The sequence below is a fragment of the Cucumis sativus genome, chromosome 6 (genome assembly GCF_000004075.3).
Source record: "Cucumis sativus cultivar 9930 chromosome 6, Cucumber_9930_V3, whole genome shotgun sequence".
Classification (NCBI taxonomy): domain Eukaryota; kingdom Viridiplantae; phylum Streptophyta; class Magnoliopsida; order Cucurbitales; family Cucurbitaceae; genus Cucumis; species Cucumis sativus.
This window is the reverse complement of record NC_026660.2, coordinates 23,520,853-23,545,337: the sequence shown is the minus strand read 5'-3', so window position 1 is coordinate 23,545,337 and position 24,485 is coordinate 23,520,853. Positions and strand designations below refer to the sequence as shown.

At 29.7% G+C, this 24,485-nt stretch overlaps 4 protein-coding genes across 4 annotated transcripts; 2 read left to right on the top strand and 2 right to left on the bottom strand.

The window, feature by feature from the left end:
* The first annotated feature begins 994 nt into the window (after positions 1-994).
* On the top strand, positions 995-1,835 carry LOC101208561 (germin-like protein subfamily 3 member 2). The gene has a single exon (XM_004143334.3). The coding sequence runs from the start codon at positions 1,068-1,070 to the stop codon at positions 1,689-1,691; it is 624 nt and encodes a 207-aa protein (XP_004143382.1). The 5' UTR covers positions 995-1,067; the 3' UTR covers positions 1,692-1,835.
* Positions 1,836-2,875: 1,040 nt separating this feature from the next.
* Positions 2,876-4,213, top strand: LOC101212565 (CEN-like protein 2). Its single transcript, XM_011659396.2, has 4 exons — positions 2,876-3,178; positions 3,257-3,318; positions 3,640-3,680; positions 3,782-4,213. The coding sequence occupies exons 1-4, from the start codon at positions 2,954-2,956 to the stop codon at positions 4,000-4,002; spliced, it is 549 nt and encodes a 182-aa protein (XP_011657698.1). The 5' UTR covers positions 2,876-2,953; the 3' UTR covers positions 4,003-4,213.
* A 6,861-nt stretch (positions 4,214-11,074) lies between these two features.
* Positions 11,075-16,135, bottom strand: LOC101212320 (probable purple acid phosphatase 20). Its single transcript, XM_004143270.3, has 5 exons — positions 15,879-16,135; positions 12,944-13,235; positions 11,921-12,495; positions 11,728-11,816; positions 11,075-11,613 (listed from the first exon to the last, which is right to left on the bottom strand). The coding sequence occupies exons 1-5, from the start codon at positions 16,044-16,046 to the stop codon at positions 11,427-11,429; spliced, it is 1,311 nt and encodes a 436-aa protein (XP_004143318.2). The 5' UTR covers positions 16,047-16,135; the 3' UTR covers positions 11,075-11,426.
* A 3,552-nt stretch (positions 16,136-19,687) lies between these two features.
* On the bottom strand, positions 19,688-21,170 carry LOC101211758 (zinc finger A20 and AN1 domain-containing stress-associated protein 6). Its single transcript, XM_004143267.3, has 2 exons — positions 20,999-21,170; positions 19,688-20,704 (listed from the first exon to the last, which is right to left on the bottom strand). Exon 2 carries the CDS (start codon positions 20,590-20,592, stop codon positions 20,071-20,073), a length of 522 nt encoding a protein of 173 aa, XP_004143315.1. The 5' UTR covers positions 20,593-20,704; positions 20,999-21,170; the 3' UTR covers positions 19,688-20,070.
* Between the last annotated feature and the right edge of the window lie 3,315 nt (positions 21,171-24,485).

The window sequence follows — 24,485 nt, the reverse complement described above, 5'->3', positions numbered from 1 at the left end:
TTTGTTCATCATGTGTGTGTATATGTAACATGTCCAAATAATTTTGACCACTGTGTAATATATAAATGTAATTATAAAGGGAAATGAAATCAAAAGAACGCAAGTAATAATAACCCCCACATTACAAATGGGCTACATAATTAATCATTCATGCACCATCCTTCTTCCTTAAGCCTCAAGTAAAAATAAATATATATAGTGGTTGGCAGCTAATGTTGTGAGCAAACAAGCATGCACACCATCATTCCATGATATACAATCATGGCATTATTCCCCATTTTCACAAGTATATTATGCCTTACATTAAAACTTTACTATATGAAATAATCATAAATATATCACATCTTATGCATGAAAACATTTGATATGTGGTTTTCTCAAAGTTTTAATTTGTTTTTCAATTATATGTTTATCATCTTTTACTTGAAATCTAAGTGTGTAACGATTTGCTTACTTATTTATTTTAACTTCTTTAGTTAGAATATGGGAGGAAAAGGGGAGGGGAAATGATAAAGGGGGTGGTGGAGAACAAGAAAGTAATGAATTGATGATGGCCATGGGTGATAAAAATATCATCATAATGCAAAGAGTAATAATAATTAAAGATGTATATATATATTCAACACTCATTCTATTAAATCATTTAATGAAGTTGACTTTTATTGAGATTGTTAAATAATAATGTTAAAAGAGAAGATACCATATGAATATATATCCAAAGTCATTTAAGAAAATGTGGATGAACTAAATATGAAAGGGTTATGTTATATTGATAAAATGCATATATAAGATGAAACAAATAAATAATAAACAATAGAGAAAATTTTATATATAAAAAAATATGAAACTAGCAAGGAAAAAAGAAAAAAAAGTAAAGTTTATTAAATAAATTAATCATATTATGTTTAGTTATTGAATTTAATTATTTAATGATATAATAAAAAAATACGAAGGGAAAGCTCTCTTCCCTCCTTGATCCTTCCATATAAACCCATCAACTATCCCAAGATTATTGGACTCATCAAGCTTCACAAACAAATTTGATCACTCACAAAATTCAAATCAAAATGTTCCTCAAAATCCCCATATCCATTTTATTAATTCTCACAATCGCCATAGCCTCCGATCCCGACCCACTACAAGATTTCTGCATCCCAAATCCCAAATCTTTTCCAGATCAATTATGCAAGAACTCAACCGCCGTCACAGCAGACGACTTCGTCTTCTCCGGAGCAAAATCCGCCGGACCCTTCTCGGGAACTGGATTCGCAACCGTAGCGGCAAACTCAATCAATTTCCCAGGATTGAACACGCTGGGAATGTCGTTGGTACGCGTCGATCTAAAAGAGGGGGCAATAAATCCGCCGCACGTGCACCCACGAGCGGCGGAAATGGTGTACGTGGTTGAGGGGAAGGTTTATGCGGGGTTTGTAGACTCGGGGAACAGGGTTTACGCGAAGGTAATTGAAGAAGGGGAAGTGATGGTGATACCGAGAGGGGTGGTTCATTTTCAGATGAACGTTGGGAAGAGAAGAGCGACGGTTTTTGGGTGTTTCAATAGTCAGAATCCGGGGACTCAGAAAATGGCTGCGGCCATTTTTGGGTCTGGGATTAAAGAAGAGCTTTTGGAGAAGGCTTTTGGTTTGAGTTCTAAGGAAATTAGGAGGATGAAGAGAATGTTTGATTCTTAATTACACATTTTTCTAATCTATATATATAGTTATTCTTACATTTTATGTTGTGATGTTGATCTAAAGACAAGGTTTTGATTTTGATTTTTTTGGGTGGATTAGGTGTTGTTGCATGTTTTCTCAATGAATTCCATTAGATTAAAATAGGTGAGTAGATAAGTTACTTATTATTATTTTAAATTACACGTGGTATATTTAGTAATTTAAATTTTAAAGATAATGGGTCGATTTGAATAGTAAGATTAAAAATCAAAATTAATCAATTAAGTATAATTAAACATGATTTCTATATCTTTTTCTTTCCACTATATAAAATTTATGGATCCGTTATTGTTAATGAGGGAATGTGGTTGAAAAGTATATGCAATCAAAAAGGGTGTGATTTGAAATTTTTTATCTCTACCGGATAAAAAAAAAAGAGAGGTTAAGAAGAAAGTTTCTAAATCTTTTGAGTATATTGAATTTTTAAAAAAAGGATTAATCTAGGTCATTGCAATTTTCATGTTAATATCATAACGCTTTTGAACTTTAAAAAGTGTAATTGGTCTTTAAATTTTTTACTTTTATGATACTTATATTTGTCATTTAAAAAAAATCATAAAGCTATACAAATTATTCCATTAAAGCTAACATGTAAGCTTAACTTAACTAATATTTGTATGTTCACAACGACAAAAAGTATTGAATTCAAATCTCTATGTCCATGACTAATCCAAATACGACGAATTAAAGTACGACAACCTTTAATTAAACACAAAATTAAATTAGATCGTGTATTTAACTCAAATTCAATTTTTAAAATTTTGAAAACTAAACATAAAATTTAGTATAAAACTCTCAAATTATATTAGATAATTATTGTTAATTAGGTAAATCACATGTCAAACAATGACCCTAAAAAGGGAATTCAGCATATACTTAAATATGTAACTACTAATTCCTCTACTAAAGGAAGCTAATTACGTTGATCAGAGTAATATATAACTGGACTCCATCTTTTTATCCTGATTCAATCTCCCAGCTTACTGACCCCTCTCTGTCTTCTAGTATCTCCTTAACAAAATATATTCATAATATTGTGTAATATTATATAATTGAGACTGAAAAAGTTGTACCAAAAAAGTAACTTTATAACTTTATATTTGTAGTTTAGTTAAGGCTCGAGGAAGTTATAAATAAAAGGGTCCTGTAAGAAAGACAGTGTGTGAGAGTGTGCTTTATTTCAAATCTGAAAGAAAAAGAAAGAAAAAAGGATTGAAATTATGGCAATTAGATCAAAAGTAAGATCAGGTGAGCTGCAGAATCCTCTTGTTCTTGGAAGAGTAATTGGAGATGTTGTTGATCCCTTCAGTCCAACCATTAAAATGTCTGTCACTTTCACCAATAACAAACAAGTCCTCAATGGCCATGAATTCTTCCCTTCTTCTCTTTCCTTCAAACCTAGGGTTCATATTCAAGGAGAAGATATGAGACCATTGTTCACTCTGGTAAATCATTATCTTTTTTTACCTTTTTTTTTCTTAAATAAAAGATTGATAGCTTTTTGTTTTTTTTTTTTTGGTTAGGTTATGGTTGACCCTGATGTTCCTGGCCCTAGTGATCCTTACTTGAGGGAACACCTTCACTGGTATATATATAAAAAACTTCCATTCATTTTTAAATTTTGAGCTCTCTATTGTTGAAAAAAAAATTTGAACTTTGAGAAAACCCATTTCCAAAATAGTAATTTCTTTCTATTTAGAGCCTATTTTGTATGATTTTCTCAATGGTATTTTTTTAAATATATATATATATATATATATCTTTTTTTCTATTTTAAAGATGCAAAATTGAAAACCCATTACCAAAACAATAAATTTATGTTTGAATCCAATTTCAATTTTATCAACAAATTGGAAATGGTAATGACCTAACTTTTTACCTTTATTTGGATCTTTTTATTTTTCAGGTTGGTGACTGACATTCCAGGAACTACTGATGCTACTTTTGGTAAGGATTACTATTTTTTAAAATAAATAAATAAATGTATTTGTGTTTTGAATTAATTTTAATTGAAAATGTTTGGGATGTGGAATATATATATGAGACAGGAAAAGAAGAAATGAGCTATGAAATTCCAAAGCCAACAATAGGAATTCACAGGTTTGTGTTTATTCTGTTCAAACAAAAACAGCGTCGGTCAGTAGTGAATCCTCCTTCATCAAGGGATCGTTTCAACACTCGAAGATTTTCTTGTGAGAATGATTTGGGTCTTCCTGTTGCTGCTGTCTATTTCAATGCTCAAAGAGAAACTGCTGCAAGGAGGCGATAAATATCAAAATCATCATCATCTTCGTCATCTTCGTCATCTTTTAATTTTAATGCCACATCCATTTATATTTTATCTTCTTCTCCATTTTAAATTTTAAATATATATATATATCAAAATTCACAATCTTTATCTATGTTTATATATGTATCATGCATTCTAATTTTATGGATGTTTTGAAAGGATAAATATTTGTTATCCGCTGTTTTTTTTTCCTATGTTCTATGGATGCATTTAATACAATTTATTTGATATAGTTATCATTAATTTACGTAATTCTAACTATTATATATTAATTCAAGACAATGAGATTATACTCTTTATATTAACCAATTATATACATTACTATATAGAGTTTAGTTGTTTATACATTACGATAATAATATAATATGTTATCTCATTTAGGTTAGATTTGCAATTTATTTAATTTTGTTAAAAAAGGTTATGTGTGAAGTTTGGAATTTTCCATAATAATTAACCAACGTTATAAAATTAATTAGTAGGAAGAGAAATGTTTATAAGAAGTCCAATAATGAATATAAACAAAATATTCATAAAGAAGATTTTTTTTAATTAGTCAAATATTCACATGGAGTTAGTTTCATATAATTAATTAACTACCGTCTCGACCGAGCTTAAATGCATTCAAACTTAGGACTCCCATAAATTCAATTACTAATCTTTTTCACATTAATAGCTTAATGTTGTTAAAAAACTATCGACACCACGTTGAACTTAAACACTTCTTATCAAAAGAATTTAAATGAAAATGAACTTTCTTTCTCTTTTTTTAACACATTCAAACATCTCTAAGTTTCTAAAGAGATGAAAAGGTTTAATTTAACTGGTAGATATTTCCTCACACGTTTAACTCACACCGGATGCATCTAGATACTTTCTTATCTCTTTATGTAGGCAAGATCATTTAGACATGTGTATTTTTCATCCTCTAAGGAAGAAAGGTTTGAATATACATATACATGAAAGGAAGAGAAGAAAAAGGTGTTTGGTTTAATAATGAAAAAAAAAGTAGAAATGGTTAGAAATGGTTGAAGGAGGAATGACTTTATCAGGCAAAAAGGATAAGACATGAGAAGAAAAAGGTGCGGTTTGGTTTGAATCGTGCAATTAAGAGAATCTCTTTGTACTCTTTGATATAACACTTAACACAAACACACACCCTCTCCCCTCCCCATACCCTTAAGTAATCTTTACTATTCAATTTAACCCCTTTTTTTTCTTATATATATATAATACAAAATTAAAACGCATTATAATATTATTCTATAACACTACTTTTTGGATAAATATACTTAATTCCTTGGAAGTTCATTTACATTGGAATTGCAAACCATTAAACTTGATTGCCCAAGTTTGCAATTAGAAATTAATTGAGTTCTTTTATATTAAACAGAAAAAAACTACTCAATGTCAAAAACATATCTAGTGTATTGTAAAAAGAAGTCTTCAAACTTAGTCATTTATTAGAAGTCACTTGCAAACTATTGTTGTAGTTATGTATGTATAAGATAGATAGTATCTTATCGTTGAAAGATACCATTCCTATGTTTATAAATCAAACGATTCAATATCAATATTATTAAATAACATTCATTAATACTTTTCAATGTCTTTTATAAATATAAGATAATTATTAATCTTAATAAATTTCAAGTTACTATATTTTTGGTTAAAAAGAGGTTAACTTAATTAACTTGTAATAATTTGCATACTATTGACTATAAAATTGATTTGTATTTAGCACAACGTCTGTGAGTACTCATTTTGATTTGTATATATTATTTTTTCTAACGTCTTTACTAATTTGCAGCATTGATTCAAATAGAGTAACCCTATGTTACAATCAATTTTTAATCAAACAGCTATATGATAATATTTTATCATAATAAATTAATAATGCAACTTATGTTTAAAATATCATGCAAACTTCCTTTAGGAAATAATTTGTTTAGTTCGTACGATATGACAACCAAAAAGTACATAAATGAATGGACGTGTTTGAAATGAGAGGAATGGTTTTTTGAGACATTTCAAATAATAATAATAATAGTAGCTAGTAGGAGGAGGAGTTACCAATAATATCAATAATGTACAATTTCTTGTTTTGGTTGGTACATGTGTATAAAAACTTCAAAATTAGGCATTAGTGACATGACTAGATAGGCAGGAATGAGAAGGCATGCCAAGTTCCTTAGGTATACAAAATCTAGATTCCCAATTCTCTAAGTGTTACATAGGTTAGGTTGGTTACTCTAGCTAATTTTTATTCATCTCATATGATGTTGATACACAAATTATTGCACAAAGACAATTCACACACTTGACTTCAATCGATGATTTTATAATATGAAAATGAGATAACATGTGCACAAAATATTGTACACGGTGATCGTCTAGTATGCACCACACTAGCTTGAATTTTTTAGTTAGAGATGGAGAAAAGAGTGTAGTAAAATATTAGGTTAGATTTTTTCGAATGAGAAAGAAGTTATACATTTGTTGGAAATATTGATTGTGTATTTATATATACCATTAGTCAATTATGATTTTCAAACTAATCTCATGAATTAGATTTGAAAGAGGATTAATCATTTTCACTATGGGATTTCCTAAACTAGGGGTACAATGACACACGCTTGATGGGGTATTTGCTCACCATAGCCTTGACTAGCACAACCATGGCAAATCCGTGAGATTTAAGGCTGAGGATTTCAGCCACAACTCTTCGATCTTTTCTAACTCTTAGTTTTTGTTTTATTAGGTAGTTCTAGAGCTCTAAAATAGGTCTTCTCATTGTTTATATAATTGATTTGTTTTTGTTCTTTTCTCTGTTCATTTAGATTGAACATCTCTATTAGATCTTTTAGTTAAACCCAAATTGTTATGCGTATAATAATGGGAATTAAGGGTTAGGGATGTTAAGAAAGAGTAAGTACATAACCTATAAGTTAATATCAGAGGGCAAACAAGCAACTGAATAAAGTTGGGGTTATGTTAATGGTGGGATGTGTGATGCAAAATTGTGTATATGGTGCATTGATATATACATTCTTAGATCATTATTTGCAACCAACAAGAATAAGTACTTTTGAACGTGTCATATTATTAACCACACTTGCTTTGGTGTTTTCTTTTAAAGTTTCCATATTTTCTAAGAGTAAAAAGGCATAATAATGATATATATGTCATTCCTATCCCATCCATCTTCCCTTCTTCCATCCCCTCAATATTATCTCTTATCCCAGCTTTTTCACTGTGTGTTTTGTCAATTTGATACTCTTTTTCAACTTTCTCTATCAACCACACTTCTATGACTCTTCCTTTCTTCAATCCTCTTTTGCCACCTTCCCTTTATTGTTCTTCCCTTTACACTTTACTACCTCTCATTCGTCGTTCTTTCAATTCTCGTTAAATTATTTGATTAGTTTTCATAATGTCAATGTCTCTCGTATATAATAGTCGTTGGATTTGGATTGAATAAACCACTAGAAATATATTTTCCAGGGTACTTTTTCTCTTTTAACTACTATGAAAAAATATTGTCAGTGTGACAAGATTACCTTATGTACAATATAATTTTCTTCTAAATATGAAAACATTTGTTTGACTATATTTATTTGATTTCTTGTTTAGATTGATGTGATGGTAAAAGAATAAAGCAAGGTGCTCTCATAATTGATGTCATAGATCTATTATTGGTCATTGTTGCTTTTACTGTATTTGCTGTGGATTAAAATGATCTAAAATATAAAAAAGATTTTTTTTTTTAATTAATCAAGTTTTTCTACGTCTTAAGATTTGTTTACAATTTTGCATATTACTTTATGTGTGATGGAGAGCATGAGTTTGTTACCATCTTGTTGTGTATATTCTATATCAGATCTTACTTTTGGCATTAGTAATTGGAAGTGTATATTCTTAATTTAAAAGTTTTATATATATAGAATATCATTTTTGCCTCCCACTTCTAATAACATCATTTCTCTTTCTTTTTGTTTCTAAATTTTAAATATTTTGTTATTGTTCCCTCGTAAAAGAGAATTAAATCACTTCATTCTTGTAATTTTCTATACAAATTATTATAGCATATATCGATTGTTTCGTTCCATTTACCTTCTAACGACTCTATGTCTATCGTGGACAATTTTTTCTACAAGTAATTTGTGGTACGTAAGTTTTATATTTTTTTAAAAAATAAAACATCGTGAAGAATTCAAACACCTTACCTTGTGTCAACTAATTTATGTTCATGTTGTCTCCAAAGTCAAGTAATTTATTGGTTAAAAATGATTAATTTGAATTTGTTGTTATATTATATGATATAAAAATAAACCACAAATGTTATTAAAACACATATTAGGTAAATTTAAAGAACTAAACAAATAATTTGTAGGTCAAGAATTAAAAATAAAAAATAAAAAAACTTAAAAGTTAGATTATAACCTTTTACAAATTAAAAAAAAAAATGTATTACTACTAATTACTTCTTACCTATGGAAAGATTTTAAATCATATCAATCATTTTCAACACATGATTTGAATAAGTTTAAATTAAAGGGATAGTTGCAAATTTAGCAATTAAATTCAAATTAATTAAGTATATAGCACAATTTAATTTTTTTTTGCAAATATAGCAAAATTTGTCAAATTCTATCAATGATATAAATCTATCATTGATAGACCATGTTGCAAATATTGGTCGATATATCATATGAAGGCTATTAGTGATAGTTTTGCTATATTTGCAATTTTTTTAAAATGTTGTTATATCCTTAATTATTATTACTAAAATAGTCATCCATTTCAATTTTCCTAAATGAAAATTTTGTGACCCTGTGATCCATTGACCTTTCACCTTAAAGATGGTTAATTAGTACATAATTTGGATGAACATTACATGATCTTAAACTTATCGAATAAAAAACACTAGTCAAATGTGTTAATGAATAACACGACTCAACTAACATAAAAGATATACTATTTAACTTAGCAAAATACGAATGGCTCAACTTCAAATCACATAAATACATATCGTATATGCATGCATGCGATATTTAGACTTTAGAGTTACGTATACGTATGAATTTAAATCTACCATTATATTTGACTCGAACACATTCAGAATTTAGGATAAATTTATAAAAGTTGAAGACTTAAATTGAAAGTGAAAAAGAAAAAGCGTTTATGGTTAAAGTCGTAAAGTGTTACCTTTAGGAAAGGAATAAAAGAGAGAGGCAATAGTGTCATACCATAGGATGATGATAGGCATATATCTTTTTGTCAGATAAAAGATACACTTTTTACTCAATTTGGCTCCATCTTCTCTTCAATATATTGTTTTTAATTAACAATTTAAGAGGAAAATTAAGTAAAGGATTATGACAAATATATATATATATATTGTATTATTTTTAAATTTTTTTGTTTTTTTGAACTCAATCCAAAATGAAAAATGTGCTAACATCTTTTGCATTTGTGTAAATTATTCACAGTAAAACTTCTACAACCAAAAATTGTATTTCATTCAATTTTTTAGTTAGGTTGTAACGTAATCCAAGCATTCACACAAAAATTGTATTAATTTTTTTTTGATTTTGTATAAGTATTTTTTTTGAACCCACACCTTATACACTTTCAAAAGTGAAGTTTTTGTTTATTTGTATAGTAGTTTTTTAAATTTTGTTTACATTAAATCTAGTACACAAAATAAAGTGTATTAATTTTTTGTTTAGTTGTCTAAAATATGTTTCTAAAATTTATACCGTAAATTCATTTCACAAAGAAAATGTATTATTTAATTTTTCATATGTAGTTCAATTTGATCTGTAAATCCAATACATTAAAAAAATGTGCTATTTTTTAAAATTTATGATAAATGTTTGTTTTCTTATATGACAACCTTACATGAGAAAGAAAATGAATTATATTTTTTTCATGCATAAGAAATACTTATGGAATGTTTTTCATAAACCAATATAAATAAAAGTTGTATTAATTTTTTTTTTGTTTGTCTAAACTTATTTATTTTGTTCATACTGTTTTCCATAATGACAAAAAATCGTATTGAAATAATTTATATATTTCATTTCTACTATAACCCCAACACACAACAAATATATATTAATATAAAAAAAAAATTAGACCATACACACAATACACAATACAAACAAATTATATTACTTTTTTATTTATGTAAAAAATGCTTATTCAAGTTGTACCGTAAATAGAATACAAAAAAATTTATATTTTAAGTTTGTATCGTGAATCCTATACCATATATACAAAATTGGATTCCATTGTTTTTATATTTTTTCATTTTCAATATTTCTTTTTTTCGTTTGGAAAAAAGAAGAAATAAGACAATTAATTTGAGGAGAAGAAGAAATAAATGAAAAAAGAAAAAGATTATATTGGAAAATAGAAGAATTATGTTGGAAAATGAAATGATTAAATGATGAAAGTGAGGTAATAAACGAGGGAAGAGAATGAATAAAAGGGATTAAGTGTAGTCTTTTTCCTCCTCTTAATCCGTGGACCAAACAAAAAACCTTTCATTTCTTTCTCCCAAATACTAAAATTTTATTTTATAATTTTCAATATTTAATCATATTAAAGGTTGTTAAGAACTTTTATAAAGGTTGTACAACAATGGACATTTCAAGAAATATTTTTTCACTCTTAAGACTTGCACATTCACTTTTTTCCTTGTAAGATTGTCCAAGCCTTTAACTTTACTTTTTTCCCGTCTTTCGCTTTTCTTTTGCTTATCTTACAAATGGAGACATAACTCCCGGATTCATTGGTGTAAAATTTATGGATCTCAAGTAATGTGATTTTCTAGGATTTTTAGCATCTAAACCATTCTACAAATTTCTATGAAGTTATTCTTAGCTATAAGGGACTTCGAGAATTCCTTGGAGCCTACATTTCTAGAGCATTTCGTGTGACATACATACTTACATACTTAGATAAATCTAAATATAGAGATATATGATTTTTGCGCTAAGTTAATTTATATAGGTACTTCAAAAGAAAACTTATAGAGTAGTTAGTGTTGCTTGTATTGTAAAAATACTATATGCTGAATATCATATTACAAAGGGAAGTTCAAATCAATATAAACTGTGTACCCAAGTATTATTTCAAATGATGTGTGTAAGAAAAGAAGACTGCGGTGCCTTAATAACCTAAGCAGATTTATTCTATAATTTGCCTTTTTCATTATCTGATCTTCACTTCAATGGTGAGGGAGGACGGAGCCAAAAGTGCAGATGAAATTCATGCGGTCCTCTCTATGAGAATATAAACAAACTCATTCAACAGAGATGATTTCTTACATTTCCCTTGAATATATGTGTAAAGCTAAACTGAAAAAAAAACGATTGTTTCTGTTTCCTTTTCAATATTCATATTCTACAAGCTGGATCAGAAGAGAGGCTTTTAAACCATAATGAATCACCAACGACAGCTACTTCGTCGTCATCGTTCCTGTGCCATTTCCAGAGTGCATGTGTTGCATTCAACACCTCAAACCGGCCATGTCCAAAACTTGCCTGCCTGAATAATGAAATCGTTGGCGTCGGGTCCATAAACCTGCATAAGATTAAACTTTTTAGTCTAGTAGTAGTTTAACGCACAGTATCTAAATAAAGTATGTTTGAACTCTTGTAAAATGTTATATATTGAAAAACAAGTTTGAAGTATTACTTGCTCGCAAGGCCTTCACGGTTGCCCCCGTCGCCGATTGTGATATATATTGGTGCACAATTGTTTGCTTCCCCATTATAAACACGAGTCTGCAATAATAAAATGATTTAAAAGGGTTATTCAGGTAAGGAAAGATATATCAACTTCGCTTAAATGTAAATAAAAAGTGATCTTGATTGTTAGAGAAACATACGAAGCGCTCATAAGCATGGACATGCCCAGCAAACACCACGTCTACTCGAGCTTGATAGAGCAGATCTTCCATGGCTGCCTTCATGTCAACAGACTCTTTCTCTCCCTGGTGAGCAGTGTTGGAGTTATACCACGGAGCATGAAGAAGCACCACAATCCATGGGGTTGTTGCACGATCAATCTTCTTCAAGTCCGCTACGAGCCATTCGTACTGAGCTGAACTCTTGTCGAAATCGGTATACGATCCCAACATGATAACGTGCACACCAGCCGTGTTGAATGAATAGTATAGGTTGGAACTTGAAGAGCTCTGTTCGAAAGGCATGTGCCATCTTGCATTGTATGCTGTGAAAGGGAGGGGATGAATCAATGGGATGCGCTCTACTTCATGATTGCCATGAGTCACCATCCATGGCCTTTGGCTGGCCAGTGGCTCGACGAGCCTGCCAAAAGAGTCCCATAGAGACTGAATGTAATCAGCATACGACAAGTCACCGGGAAGTAGGAGCACATCATAGTCTGATTTCGCTACATTTTTAAGAGTTGTTTCCGTCCATTCTGTCTGCCCAAGATCACCTACCAAAACATTGATCATAAGAATTAACACACGACTTAGTTTCTAGAGATATAAATGACTCCATCGTAGCGACATTAATGCAGAATGACCCAACCCTTGAAAATTAATGCAAAACCAAATTTTTGCCTAAGTCATAGATGCATTATCGTGCTAGAGATGCCTCACCCACTGCGAGATGATCAAAGCTCTAACGCGATATTCATTTTTAATCACCGGTTGGCCAACTGTTGATTTTAAAAATCTCAATTAAAACGATATTGCATAAGACCTTCGATTATTTCACAGTGGACATTAGTGCTCTATAATGTCAACAATAGGTCGATTTTCATAGGTTTTTTAGGAATGGGTCATTCCACATAAACACCTCTGGAAATGGGTTATTTGTACAAAAACTTGAAGCCATTAACAAGTTTTTCTTGTGTAGCAGAAGTTTCCTTCTATACATACCAATGACAACAAATTTGATGGGGAGCTGAGCAGGTGGGGTTTTGAAACTGAAATTCCGGGCCGAGTTCGAGCTGCACTGATAGTAATAAGTGGTGTTGGGATCGAGAGGACCAATGGTTACATCATGAATATTACCAGATTCATATAATGCATATTTGTATGAGGAAGTAGTTCCATTTTCACGATTGGTGTAAACTCCAGGAGATGTGCCATATTCCACCACAGCTGCTGCAGAGTCCTCCGTTAGCCATGTTATCCTCATTTTATCAACACCAACAAGAGATATATGAACCTGAAATGTTTTTCAAGTTTACTTTATTAAGCAAGGCTCCGATGTTCGTAAATCATAATAGTAATGTTTGATTCTCAAACATGTATCACTCATGGACTGGCGTGTTATTTGGATTTCAATTGAAATACTTACCTATTCTTTTTTAGTTTTTCAATATCTAGCCATGGTCATTATACACAACTGGACTTGGGCTTTGAAATTCTATGCTACTTTACACTTTCTATACTTTCATTTTATTGTTCATGTTGAAATCAGAATGAAAACATTAATGGATATTTGATTAATTTGATATATGAAATTATTAGTTTTGATTTTTGCACTATTCTCACTTGGTTGTCCTTTTTTTCCTTTTAAAAGTCGAGTATGGTAATATTTTTATTCCTTCGTAAAATATGGTAACTTGGTTGAGGTATATTCTTTTAATTTGCCTGGTTTCCATCTATGGCTTCTTACCTAAATTCCAAAAAGAAAAAACAAAACAAATTAAAAGGTTTCTATAAGTTTTTTCTTTATTTTCAAATTTTAACTTGCTTTTAAATTTTGGATAAAAAGGAGGTAGCAAATAAAAAAAATCAAAAAAAAATCAAAAGTTGAAATAGTGTTTGTATGGTTAATTTCAATAAAAAAGAAATTAAAGAATTAAAAAAGTTACGAAAGAAAGCCTTAAATTTCAAAAGGTTTAAGATATTAATAAACTTCCCTAACTTAAAATTTGAAATTCCTTACCCCACATTTGTAATCATATAATATTTTCAAAAACCATAAACCATAGACAAAAAATATATATAAGAAAAAACAAACAAACAATAACAATAAGAAGAGAATCAATTTTTTAGTTGTTAGAGTAATAATTTCATTAAATATTGTTTAATAAGATTGAAATAATGCATCAAATTTTATATATAAAATGGGTTGTTTGGAGAGATTTTTTTGGACCAACTAAAAATTTCGGGTTGGTTCAAATAAGATATTCAATGGAGTTTTAAATTATCTATTTATTTTCTTTTTGTTTTTTTAAATATATTATTTATTAACTTAAAATTTAAGCCTCCTAATAACTAAAAATTTCATAAATATCAAAATTTAACATACCTATTACAAACTTAAAAAAAAACCTTCAATAATATGATAGAATTATAGTATTTATAAATTGTAATATATATATTTTTATAATGTGTAATATAGATTTTAATAATATTAGAAATTTTAGTGGGATGAAACCCCATATAACTCGATAAAATATTAAATAAGAAAATTTTAATTTAATCTTTATAATTTAAGTTGAGTGGTACGAGTTGTTGAGTTATTTAAACACAAAATTTTCAGAGTTTGTATTGAATAAAATAGAGGGGAAGTAAGTAGAAAATAGTTTCATGTGACAACGTTTTCACATTTCAATCACTTAATCCAAATCCACACAACGACAAACAAAAGAATTTATTATGTAGCAATTTGCCTCCCCCTCTATCCTTCTTGATTTTTTAAATTAAATAATTTCATACAAAACGAAAACAAAATAGTTAGGGTTTTATTTTATCAATATATTAGATCCGTTAACATGTCATGAAATCCAATTTGTTCACCACCAGAAATTTGCATAAAAATATATTATTAGAGGCTTGTTTTGAGGACGAACTTGTAATGAAATATTGAAGCTTGAAAATAGTAGAAAAAGAAGGTTAAAATTGGAAATTGATGGAATGAAATTGAACTCAAAATCTGGTTAACATGAATTCTTTATCTAGTTCAAAATCAAAGCAAAATATAATTTGGATGATTTGAGATCAATTTAAGATTGAATATTACATTTTTAGACATAAGAATTCAACTTCTATAAGAATTTAGAGATACCTTACTCTACAAAATTTACTTTTAGTTATGAAGCAAGAAAAACGATACTCTCCTAGCTAGTACTAAATAGATACTTGGGGGTTGAGGGTTGGGGGTTGGGGCTGTTTGGTTGGTATACTAATTCTAAGATATGGGTAAGAAACAAAAAGAGGTGTGAAATGGAAATCCTTCAACTCTTTTTCCATCCCCCAATGGCTCCATACTCTTAAATACTAAATACCATTTCTTAACAAATTTCAATCATCGGATAATACATACTATCACCCTAGATTATTTGATTATAGTATTATTTTATTAAATATTTATTTCAGTATGGAAAATTTTCCGTACTTATTACAAATTTTCTCTAAGGTAACAACATTTATTCATTCATTAATAATCCCCATTTTTATGCATATGCTTCTTTTTCAAATATATATTTATACATAGTCTTATTACTCACAACTAAACTTGGTGTTTACCAAAAATAAATAAATTAATTTTTATGAATAGAAATTATTTAAGTAAATAAACGACACCCAAAATTATAATTAAGGAATGATTTTAAATTAATTTCTAAAAAAAAAGGGAAAAAAAGTTAATTGTTTTCTAAAAATGAATTTGCACATGAACTTATCATCCACTTGGAACGCTAATGAATTAAATGGAAAAAATAAAATGAAAATGTAAGTCTATTGTTAGTGACCGGGATGATTTCCCTACTCAAGAATCAACTAAAGTTAAAAGCATATTGTCCGTTTCTTTCGATTGGCAATAGAAAAATGAGGAGGTTTGAATTGAAAAAAAAAATACCTGTTCTGGAGAATGGGAATCGAGATCTCGACGGCGAGGAACGAAGAGGTTCCGGCGAGGTGGCGGGCGGTTATAAGATGAAACAGGAGAGAAGAGAGAAGCGAAGGCGAGGATGGCGAGGATGGCGAGGGCGATAGTTAAGGGGGTTTTTGTATGGGAATCCGCCATTTGCAGAGGAAATAGAAAGAGAGAAATTGTGATTGGAAGAAAAGGAAATGGAAAATTTGGAAAGTTTTGTGTATGTAACGTGAAAGCATTGAAGGGATTATATATGAAAAGGGGGGAAAGTTTAGAGATTTTCGATTTTAGCCATAGTCCTCAGTCCTTACCTGACCACCTATTACGTGTACGGACAAATCTGCGAAACTGCACGTGACTCACGGGCCCTACTTTCGTACACGTGTCATTTTTGGAAAAATATTTCTATCGTTTCTTCCGTTAATAACCAAAATATTCGTTATTTTTAAAACTATTTACCAAAATGATATTATTTTTGTTATCTTCTTAGGCGAGTCTCCTATTTTTTTTCTCATTTTCCCGTGTTTCTTATTTTATTTTATCAATTATTTAAGTATTTCTAAAATATATTTTTTTTTTTAAATTGATAGAACTTATTTTTTAAGAAAAAAGTTAATGGAGAAAAAACAACTTTTTCGTAAACAGTTTTTAAAATAACAAAATTTTGGTAATTAATCTGTTTCTTTTTATCGCTATAAATTTAATAACTTAATGATGTGACAAATAATTAATCAACTTAGTAAGTAGAATTTTAATTTAATAAGTATTCTTGTAGTTATTACCTGATTAATCATTGATTATCAAGAGGATAACATAAATCAATTGGCGTATGAGTGTCAAATTTTAGTTTAAGTTAAATAACTTTTTTGGTTAAGATAAGTATCGACCCTCTCTTATATCTAAAATAAGAAAAGTTTGATTTTTAGTTTCAATACTTCAATTTCAATTTTTGAACTTATTCCAAAATAATATTTTGTTATGTGGAAGTAAAAGTATAGAAATTGATTTTTGTAACAAATGGTTAAAGATTGAAAAGAGGAATGTGATATTGTTATCATTGATATTCTGAGTACAATAAATGGAAATATGTGAAAGTGTGGGTGTAATTTTAAATTTACCTTTATTCATCAACTTAAGTTTTTATGTCAATCTTTAGTTTAATGTAGTGTCAAACCAAGTGGTTATTTGTTCAAATCCTCCAACGTTATTCCAATGTTTGGTATGATGTATGCCAAATTTTTAACTAAAAGTCTAACCTTGACGTTCTCTCTCAACTAAAATATACCTAATTGTCCAATGTATGTATACAATAAAATAAACATGGGTGTGTTTGGGGTGGGGATTTAGGAGATTAGAAAAAGAGTTTAGGCCCTAACAGGTTTGGGTTAAGAGTTTGCAAAATTGGGGATTAGGGTTAAGTAACCCTACAAATTCTCCTATTTGATCATCTTATCATAATACTACACTCATAACTCTTCCTTCATATGCATGTTATCATAATATTACAATAGTAATCATTCCCCCAAACACTTACTATCATAACACTACCATTTATATTCATTTCCCCAAACACAAGTTACCATAACACTATCAACAATAACCTTAACTTCAAACACATATTATCATAATACTAGGATTATCATAATCATTTTTTCCTATAATTTTTTTCTCCCAAACGCATTCTAAAAAATAAAGAAGAGTTTGGTTTAATTTGTTTATATATATGAAAAACGAGAATGGTACTAAGAGAATTCTCGATCATTACGTGACAAAACACTTATTACATAGGTTGCAAAAAATATGTAATAATTTCGGCCCCAAAGTATTTCCCACTTTCATAATTGGTTGAGTTCACGAAAAGCTAAAGTTCACATTAAAATGATTCCATGAGAAAATAGAGTTGGAAGGAACTTGCTAAATAGCAATAGGATATATATATAATATATATACAATGAAAAAATTGCAATATATACTAAAGAAAAAGGAATATGGATTAATTAGAAAGAAGTGTTTATTTGGTAAGGGAAAAGGTGAGTTTGTGTGGAGAAGTTAGTCAATGAGAGAGTTGAAACGTTACTCGACCGCCCACAAGTTGTGGTACTGATGATTTCATCAAACATGGCCTTTGCTTTGCCTTTTTCTCCAATCAAAACTAATTCTGTTGAAACTAAATTGACCATTTTTCAAAAGAACTTTGCTTAAACTTTAAGCTTTCTAAACTATCCACTTTTTCCAACCATTTTTAATTTTTTGTTAAGTAGGTAGATACCCCGATGCTTTAAATAATATTAAATATACAAATATATTCTTCCAATTATTGAATCCATCAAACATTTTAAAACAATCGTGGAATATTTGTTTTAATTGTGAATATTGTTTCGTAATCATGAGCATGAATATAATAAATTTATAATTTACATTTTGCTATTATATGTTTATAGAGAAAAATCAGAATTAAATTATTAATCTGAAAGCCAAGTCCATTAATAACTGGAAGGGTTGCTGTCAAACACAAAAACTGAACAGTTGACACATTTGAAAATTTGAAAATCTTAGAAAATAATCCATACCTAGAAACAAAATTCGAATGATAACTCAAGAAAGATGGTAACATTAATAACTCTAATATATTTTGAATAAAGTTTAAGTCAAGTAATCTAAATGGGAAATTAATATTGAAGAAATTGTTATACTTTGATTCACAAACTTGATAGCTTTTACGGTTTTGATCTCGAACAATCATGTAGGGCAGCGAAGGATACTCTGCTTCATATCGATGGATAGTAATCGTCCATGCAAGAATCCACCTAAGAATTTTAATATTGTGAAACTACTTATCATCGTATTAAGTCAATTTTATGTGGAAAAAAATTATTTAAAAACCATTTTTAAGATCCAAATATTGAGTTGCTTCGGCTGAGTCCACACAAGCAGAGCTATGGTCATTCTTTCTCTCAAAGAACCAGAATAAAAGTGAAATCAAAGAGCCAAAGCAGGAGAGTGAGACCATGAGACAAAGGGGGAGAGAAGATACATCTGTGAGACTCAAGCTGCAAAGAGCGAGAATGACCGAACGAGAGCTTGTATGATTCGCAAAATCTATTGTTGTTAACTTTGACATCACCAGAGGATAAAAAAAAAAATTAAACATCTAAAAAGTGGGATAGATCTCATTCCTTAATTTAGTTCATCCATCCATCTGTCGTAAAACCTTCTAGAAAAAAGATATATATACTTAGATATAATATCATAAAAAAGGTGAAATGACCTTGTATTCAAAAATGTGATTTGTGTCTGCTTTATAATCAAAGGGAGGAATAAAATAAGTTGATTTGCATATTGTCAGATAAGTAAAATATCAAGAAAAGTAATAGTAAAACAATCCATAAAAAAAAATGAAGTATTGATCAAATAGCGTTTTCAAGGGTGTCTATCAACAATAACAAGATGAAGTGTTCCACTAAAATATACATTATGATGACGATGCAAGCATATGATGTGGCAGTTTCAAACAACAAATGAAGCGACACGTAGCGAATTGATGACATCCCACAAACCCAATTATCCTCTTTTTTTTTTTTTTTGGCCGACACATTCACAAATGATGTGGTGGACCAATTAAAAAAAGAATAATCCATGGCAAATTGACATGGAAACAAGTGTGGCTATTGATCAACCAACGCACATATTGTAAATACATTGCACAAAGCAGCCCAAAACCATTTGCAACATCCGAAACTAAACGATAGACATCGAGAAAATTAAACATAACAATGATCGAACACATGATATTTCTAATTTAGCATAGGTTTTATGTTCTTAATGACGAATATATGTATGAAGACATAGAAGTTCAATGGGTTTAAGTAGAGAAGAAAGATGAACACCATTCAATGGAAGTAAAGATTGATTCATACTTTCAATTCTGAAACCAAAAGGGGAAAAAAATCGAAATTCATTTTTTTACAACAAAACCCATCTTCCACACTTAAATTTTATATTGTAGCGAGATAGAGAGAGAAAGAGACCAGTAGCAGCAGCGAGTGCGACGTTGAACGGGGACCGGACGGCTGAAAGAGAGATTGCACGGCAGCGAAGGTGATCGGATGATTGGCCACCGTGAACTTTGCTCTCAATCTTCACCATGGTAGAGTCATAAGGCCTAAGAAATCGTTTAAATCCTCTCTAGTTTGTCGGCTTTGACGACGGGGTTTGCTCGAGCAATCTCCTCTCTTCCGATTGACTTGAAGTCGAAGGTGCAGCCGTGTTTCTCCGGGTACCTATGAGCCCCACAGAACGTGGTTCCACATCTGCATTTGAACCCGGTCAAACCCACCTTCTTACGGCACGACGAACAACGGTTCGGGCTCGGGCTTGGGTTCGGGTTTGTGACATCAGATCCAACCACCGCAAGGGGAGGGATGGTCAGATCTGTGGTGGTGTCCGGCAGGGACAAGGCGACAACAGGAGGCACAGGGGGAGGATCGATTGGGGAAGAGGAAGGAGAAGGAGATGATGAGGCTGAGAGAGCGGCTTCGATGGTTGATTTTGTGGAGGCTTGTTCTTGTTCTTTAAGACGGAAATCTCTATAACATTTGGAGCAGAGATCCATAGTAGCTGGGCTACCGAAGAATCCGCAGTTATTGGCGCAGAGACGGTGACCTTCAGGTGCTTGGCATCTGTGCTCTTCCGCCATGTCTTTCTTCTTCACAACCTCGCGTTTCTAGATTCAGAAGGAAGAGCTATCTGTAGCTCTGCGAGAAGGGGATCGCACAGTTTGGCGATGTTGTTTGTACAGATCTAAAACCCTAAAATTAACAATCGAAAATCTAAATCAAACATTCGCTCGCAGGAACGGAGACAACGATCGGATAAACAGAATCGTCAGAAAACAAAGAGAGATAAAGGAATGAGATGATGAAGATTCTGAGAATCATCCAAAGCATAACAATAAGAAGTAGACATCAATAAAACCATAGAAATTTCATCTCTCTACACCCTAGAAATGAAAAAAAAATCTAAATGAATTAAACAAAATTAAAAAAAAATCAGCAAAATTTGAAAAATGGAAGAGAGAAGAACAGAGTGGGAAGAAATTATACCTGAAGAGCGGAGGGGATTGAGGAAACGGAATGGAGAAAGAAGAGGGAGGAAGAATCTTAAGAATGAAGAATCTAGGGGAAGGGGTCAGAGATATAATAAAGAGGGAGAAAATGAAATTAGGAGAGAGAAGGGGAAGAAACAACGAAATGGGACAAAAATGAAAATAATTAGACGCTTTTTTTTTAAAAAAAAAAAAGATTTAAAAAAGAAAGAAAGGAAAAAAAGGGAAAATAAAAGAAATAGTAAGAAATAAGAAAAGGGGGAAGGACAGGCTGGAAGCAGCCAAAATGGAAGAGTAGCCAGCCCAATATAGGGCGATGATGACGTAACAAAGGCCGCGGAATATCTTTGCTACTTTAACCCCCCCTCCCTCCTAACAAAATATCCCTTCATAATAACAATGAGGTTTCATCCCACAAAACAAGTCCCTTTCTTTCAAAGTCCCCATATCCATATTTACTTAAATATTTTGTTTTTTTTTTTTCTTTCTCTAATTTAGTTTAATATTTTTCTTTTCTAATCTATGGATTGTTTTGGATGGGTATGCCCATATTACCACCACCTTTCCTAACTTTTTTTTTTTTTTTTATCCCTTCAAAATTTCTTCAACTTAGGTTGTCTTTGTCACCAATTATAACCTAATTTTTAAATCCTTATGTTTTAACACTGGCGTGACCATCAAATTTTATATAATTTGGAATACTTGTATAAAGTTTTTGAAGAGTTATAAAATAGGATTGATCATTTTTTTAATACAACTCAATTTAGAGTGGAGAATTTAAATCTAAGATCACTTGTCCTTACGTACATACATATGTTAATTGAGATAATTCATATCGAAAACTTGCAAATTAATTTATACAATTATTAAAATTAAAATTAGACCTTCAACTTATATAATTTTAGAAAATTGAAACAATAGTAAAAGTTTGACGATATCCGTAAAAGTTATAAATTGGATGGCTTAATATAACCATCAAAGGTTTGGAGATTGTTAATTAAAAAAAATTACTTATTTGAATCTCACTAAATAAATTTATTCTCCGTGTTGTAAAGTTAAAATTAAAATTTTGTACAAATAATCTTTACAGTAAAATAATGTATTGTTTGCGCACGTAAATGCTATTTTTTCTCGTAAAATTTGAACGTTTCAAATTTTCTTTCAATTCCTTGTAAACATTTATGACATAAGATTAATTAATTAATTTTAAAATCAAATAATTAACTTTCATTATATTCAACACTAACCGAATTGATTATTTGTGAGTTGTTAATAATTACCGTTTCAAACACATTTTTATATTTTCAAGATCATTAAAACCACATTTAATTTCTCATAACCAATTTAATGTCACACTTGTAGACATGTTTTCCATATTATCAAAATACTACTAGATATTCAAAATATTTATTAAGTTAGATATTTCAAATTTGGATGAGATTTAAGATATTTTGATTTTGAAACTATCTGGGATTTTTTACTTTTAACAATTTCAGTTTTTGGTTTTCTTTTTCTTTCAGTTTTTTTTCAATTCATTTATTAAAACCATGTAGGGTTGGGAACTGATTTTGTTTTATGTTTTTCAGAAACAAAAAATATATTTTTTTTATAATTTAAAAAAATTCGATGAGGTGTTTTTTAAAAATAAAAAAGAAAAAGGAATGAAAGGGGGCGGAGAAGAGTAGTAGATAAGTTCGAGGAAAAACTGATATTCGTTTGCCGCGTCAGCAAGTGGGTGGATGAGAGGGAAATTATATATATAGAGAGAGAGAGATGTTATGCCTTATGGATTGGGCGTTGCTCAACCTTACGTGTGTGCCTCCTTCGATATTTTGGACCCAAACAGCAGAGAAGAAGAAAAATTCAGTTGAGGTGTGAGTTGGTGTAAGAAAATTTAACATATTACAAGTTATATTTTGATACATCATGTGAATAGTAAATTGAAGTTGTGGAGGGCATAGCATGTGAGTTGGTGTTGTTTGGGTTAAGACTTAAAAGAGGAGAGAAGTGTGTGGGGTGGGGACATGGGGACATGGGGGAGTAAATATCTTTAGGAGTTGCTGGCTTCTAAAATGGCTTGGTTTTACATAAGAAAAGATATGTGAACTTGTGTACTGCTTTTTGTTTTTCTCTCTACAATAGGAAATCCCTTTTTGGTTATTACTTCCATATCTTTCATTTTAAATCTCCAATAAAATAAAAAAATAAAGCTTGTAATTTTTATAATCTATTATTTATCGTTTATTATTCTCTCTGTCTTCTGTCTCTTTTACAAATATCTTTATGCTTAGCTGTGTAAAACATTAAAAAGCTTTTAACCTCTTTAAGAATAATAAAGAAAATGTTTAAATTTAAATTTAAATAATAAATACATACTTTTTAAATCATTCATATTATCCGTCATAAAAATTGATACAAAATCTATCAATAGTATTATGGATTTTTTAATAGATTTATTTTGTTTGAGTGTATATATATAAATAACACTAAACCATGTATTTATGAAATAATATATATATATATATATTGTTTTAAAAAGTATCAAACTAGATAAATTAATACGATTACTTCTTTAACAAACAAACGTCCTGGCTAGGTATATATTATGATATATTTATTTTTTGTGTACAATTCTACTAATTTAAGTTAGAACAAATGTTGTGGTTTTTACGTATGAGTGTAGTTTCTTTTGGAAAAATATATGATAGAAGTTTGTGCGAGTAGTGAAAATTAAAGGTATATTTTCACGTAGATTTAATAGAATATAACGTACACGAACGACAAAAATATAGAAATTTAAAATTTTGATTTTTTTTAACCAATTAATGTCACACGAGAGGATCGTCTCTTTTTCACTTTACAACATTTGAGTGTGAATGAGACTTCTAATTCTTATGTAATGGTCACGAGTACCATTAATTTTAACCTAAATGATATTATTTTTACTACAAGGCCAAGTGAAGATGGCTAATTAAATTATAAATAATTTTTAAAAGTATTTTTCATACATTTATTGATACTACTAGCAAAAATAAATTAAAATTTAAAGTTTAAATTATAACATGAATTTAATTAATGAATAAAATACTTATATATATATAATGTTTTGGAATTATCGTGGAATAATTTTTAAAAGATGATTAGACTGTAAATAGAAATTTTTGTTCCTAAAGTGATTTTTATGATTTTAAAAATTAAAACTAATAAAAATCAGGTGAAAATAAATTATTTAATAAGATTGTTTTTTATCTAAAAGAAGAAAAAATATTAAAAAATATAGAATAATTAAATTATTAGTTATACGATAATTATATGAATTAAAATTTATTTAAGAGTAAAAATAATTGGTGACTAAAGCAAAAAAAATTGAAAGGAGTGGGAGTGTGTGTTTTGGACGTGGATCCATCCATCCTTGGTTAAGGGTATTTTCGTAAAACTTAGAGGGCATTTTTTGAATGGTCTAATTTTCCATTTCTTTTAAAATC

Excerpts from the sequence above, each read along its gene's own strand:
- LOC101212320 (XM_004143270.3), bottom strand. The coding sequence starts at position 16,046 with ATGGCGGATTCCCATACAAAAACCCCCTTAACTATCGCCCTCGCCATC. Across the intron at positions 11,817-11,920 it reads TCCATGCTTATGAGCGCTTC|ACTCGTGTTTATAATGGGGA; the intron begins GTATGTTTCTCT and ends TTATTATTGCAG. Across the intron at positions 11,614-11,727 it reads CGTGAAGGCCTTGCGAGCAA|GTTTATGGACCCGACGCCAA; the intron begins GTAATACTTCAA and ends AATCTTATGCAG.
- LOC101211758 (XM_004143267.3), bottom strand. The coding sequence starts at position 20,592 with ATGGCGGAAGAGCACAGATGCCAAGCACCTGAAGGTCACCGTCTCTGC.
- LOC101212565 (XM_011659396.2), top strand. The coding sequence starts at position 2,954 with ATGGCAATTAGATCAAAAGTAAGATCAGGTGAGCTGCAGAATCCTCTT. Across the intron at positions 3,179-3,256 it reads TGAGACCATTGTTCACTCTG|GTTATGGTTGACCCTGATGT; the intron begins GTAAATCATTAT and ends TTTTTTGGTTAG. Across the intron at positions 3,319-3,639 it reads TTGAGGGAACACCTTCACTG|GTTGGTGACTGACATTCCAG; the intron begins GTATATATATAA and ends TTTATTTTTCAG.
- LOC101208561 (XM_004143334.3), top strand. The coding sequence starts at position 1,068 with ATGTTCCTCAAAATCCCCATATCCATTTTATTAATTCTCACAATCGCC.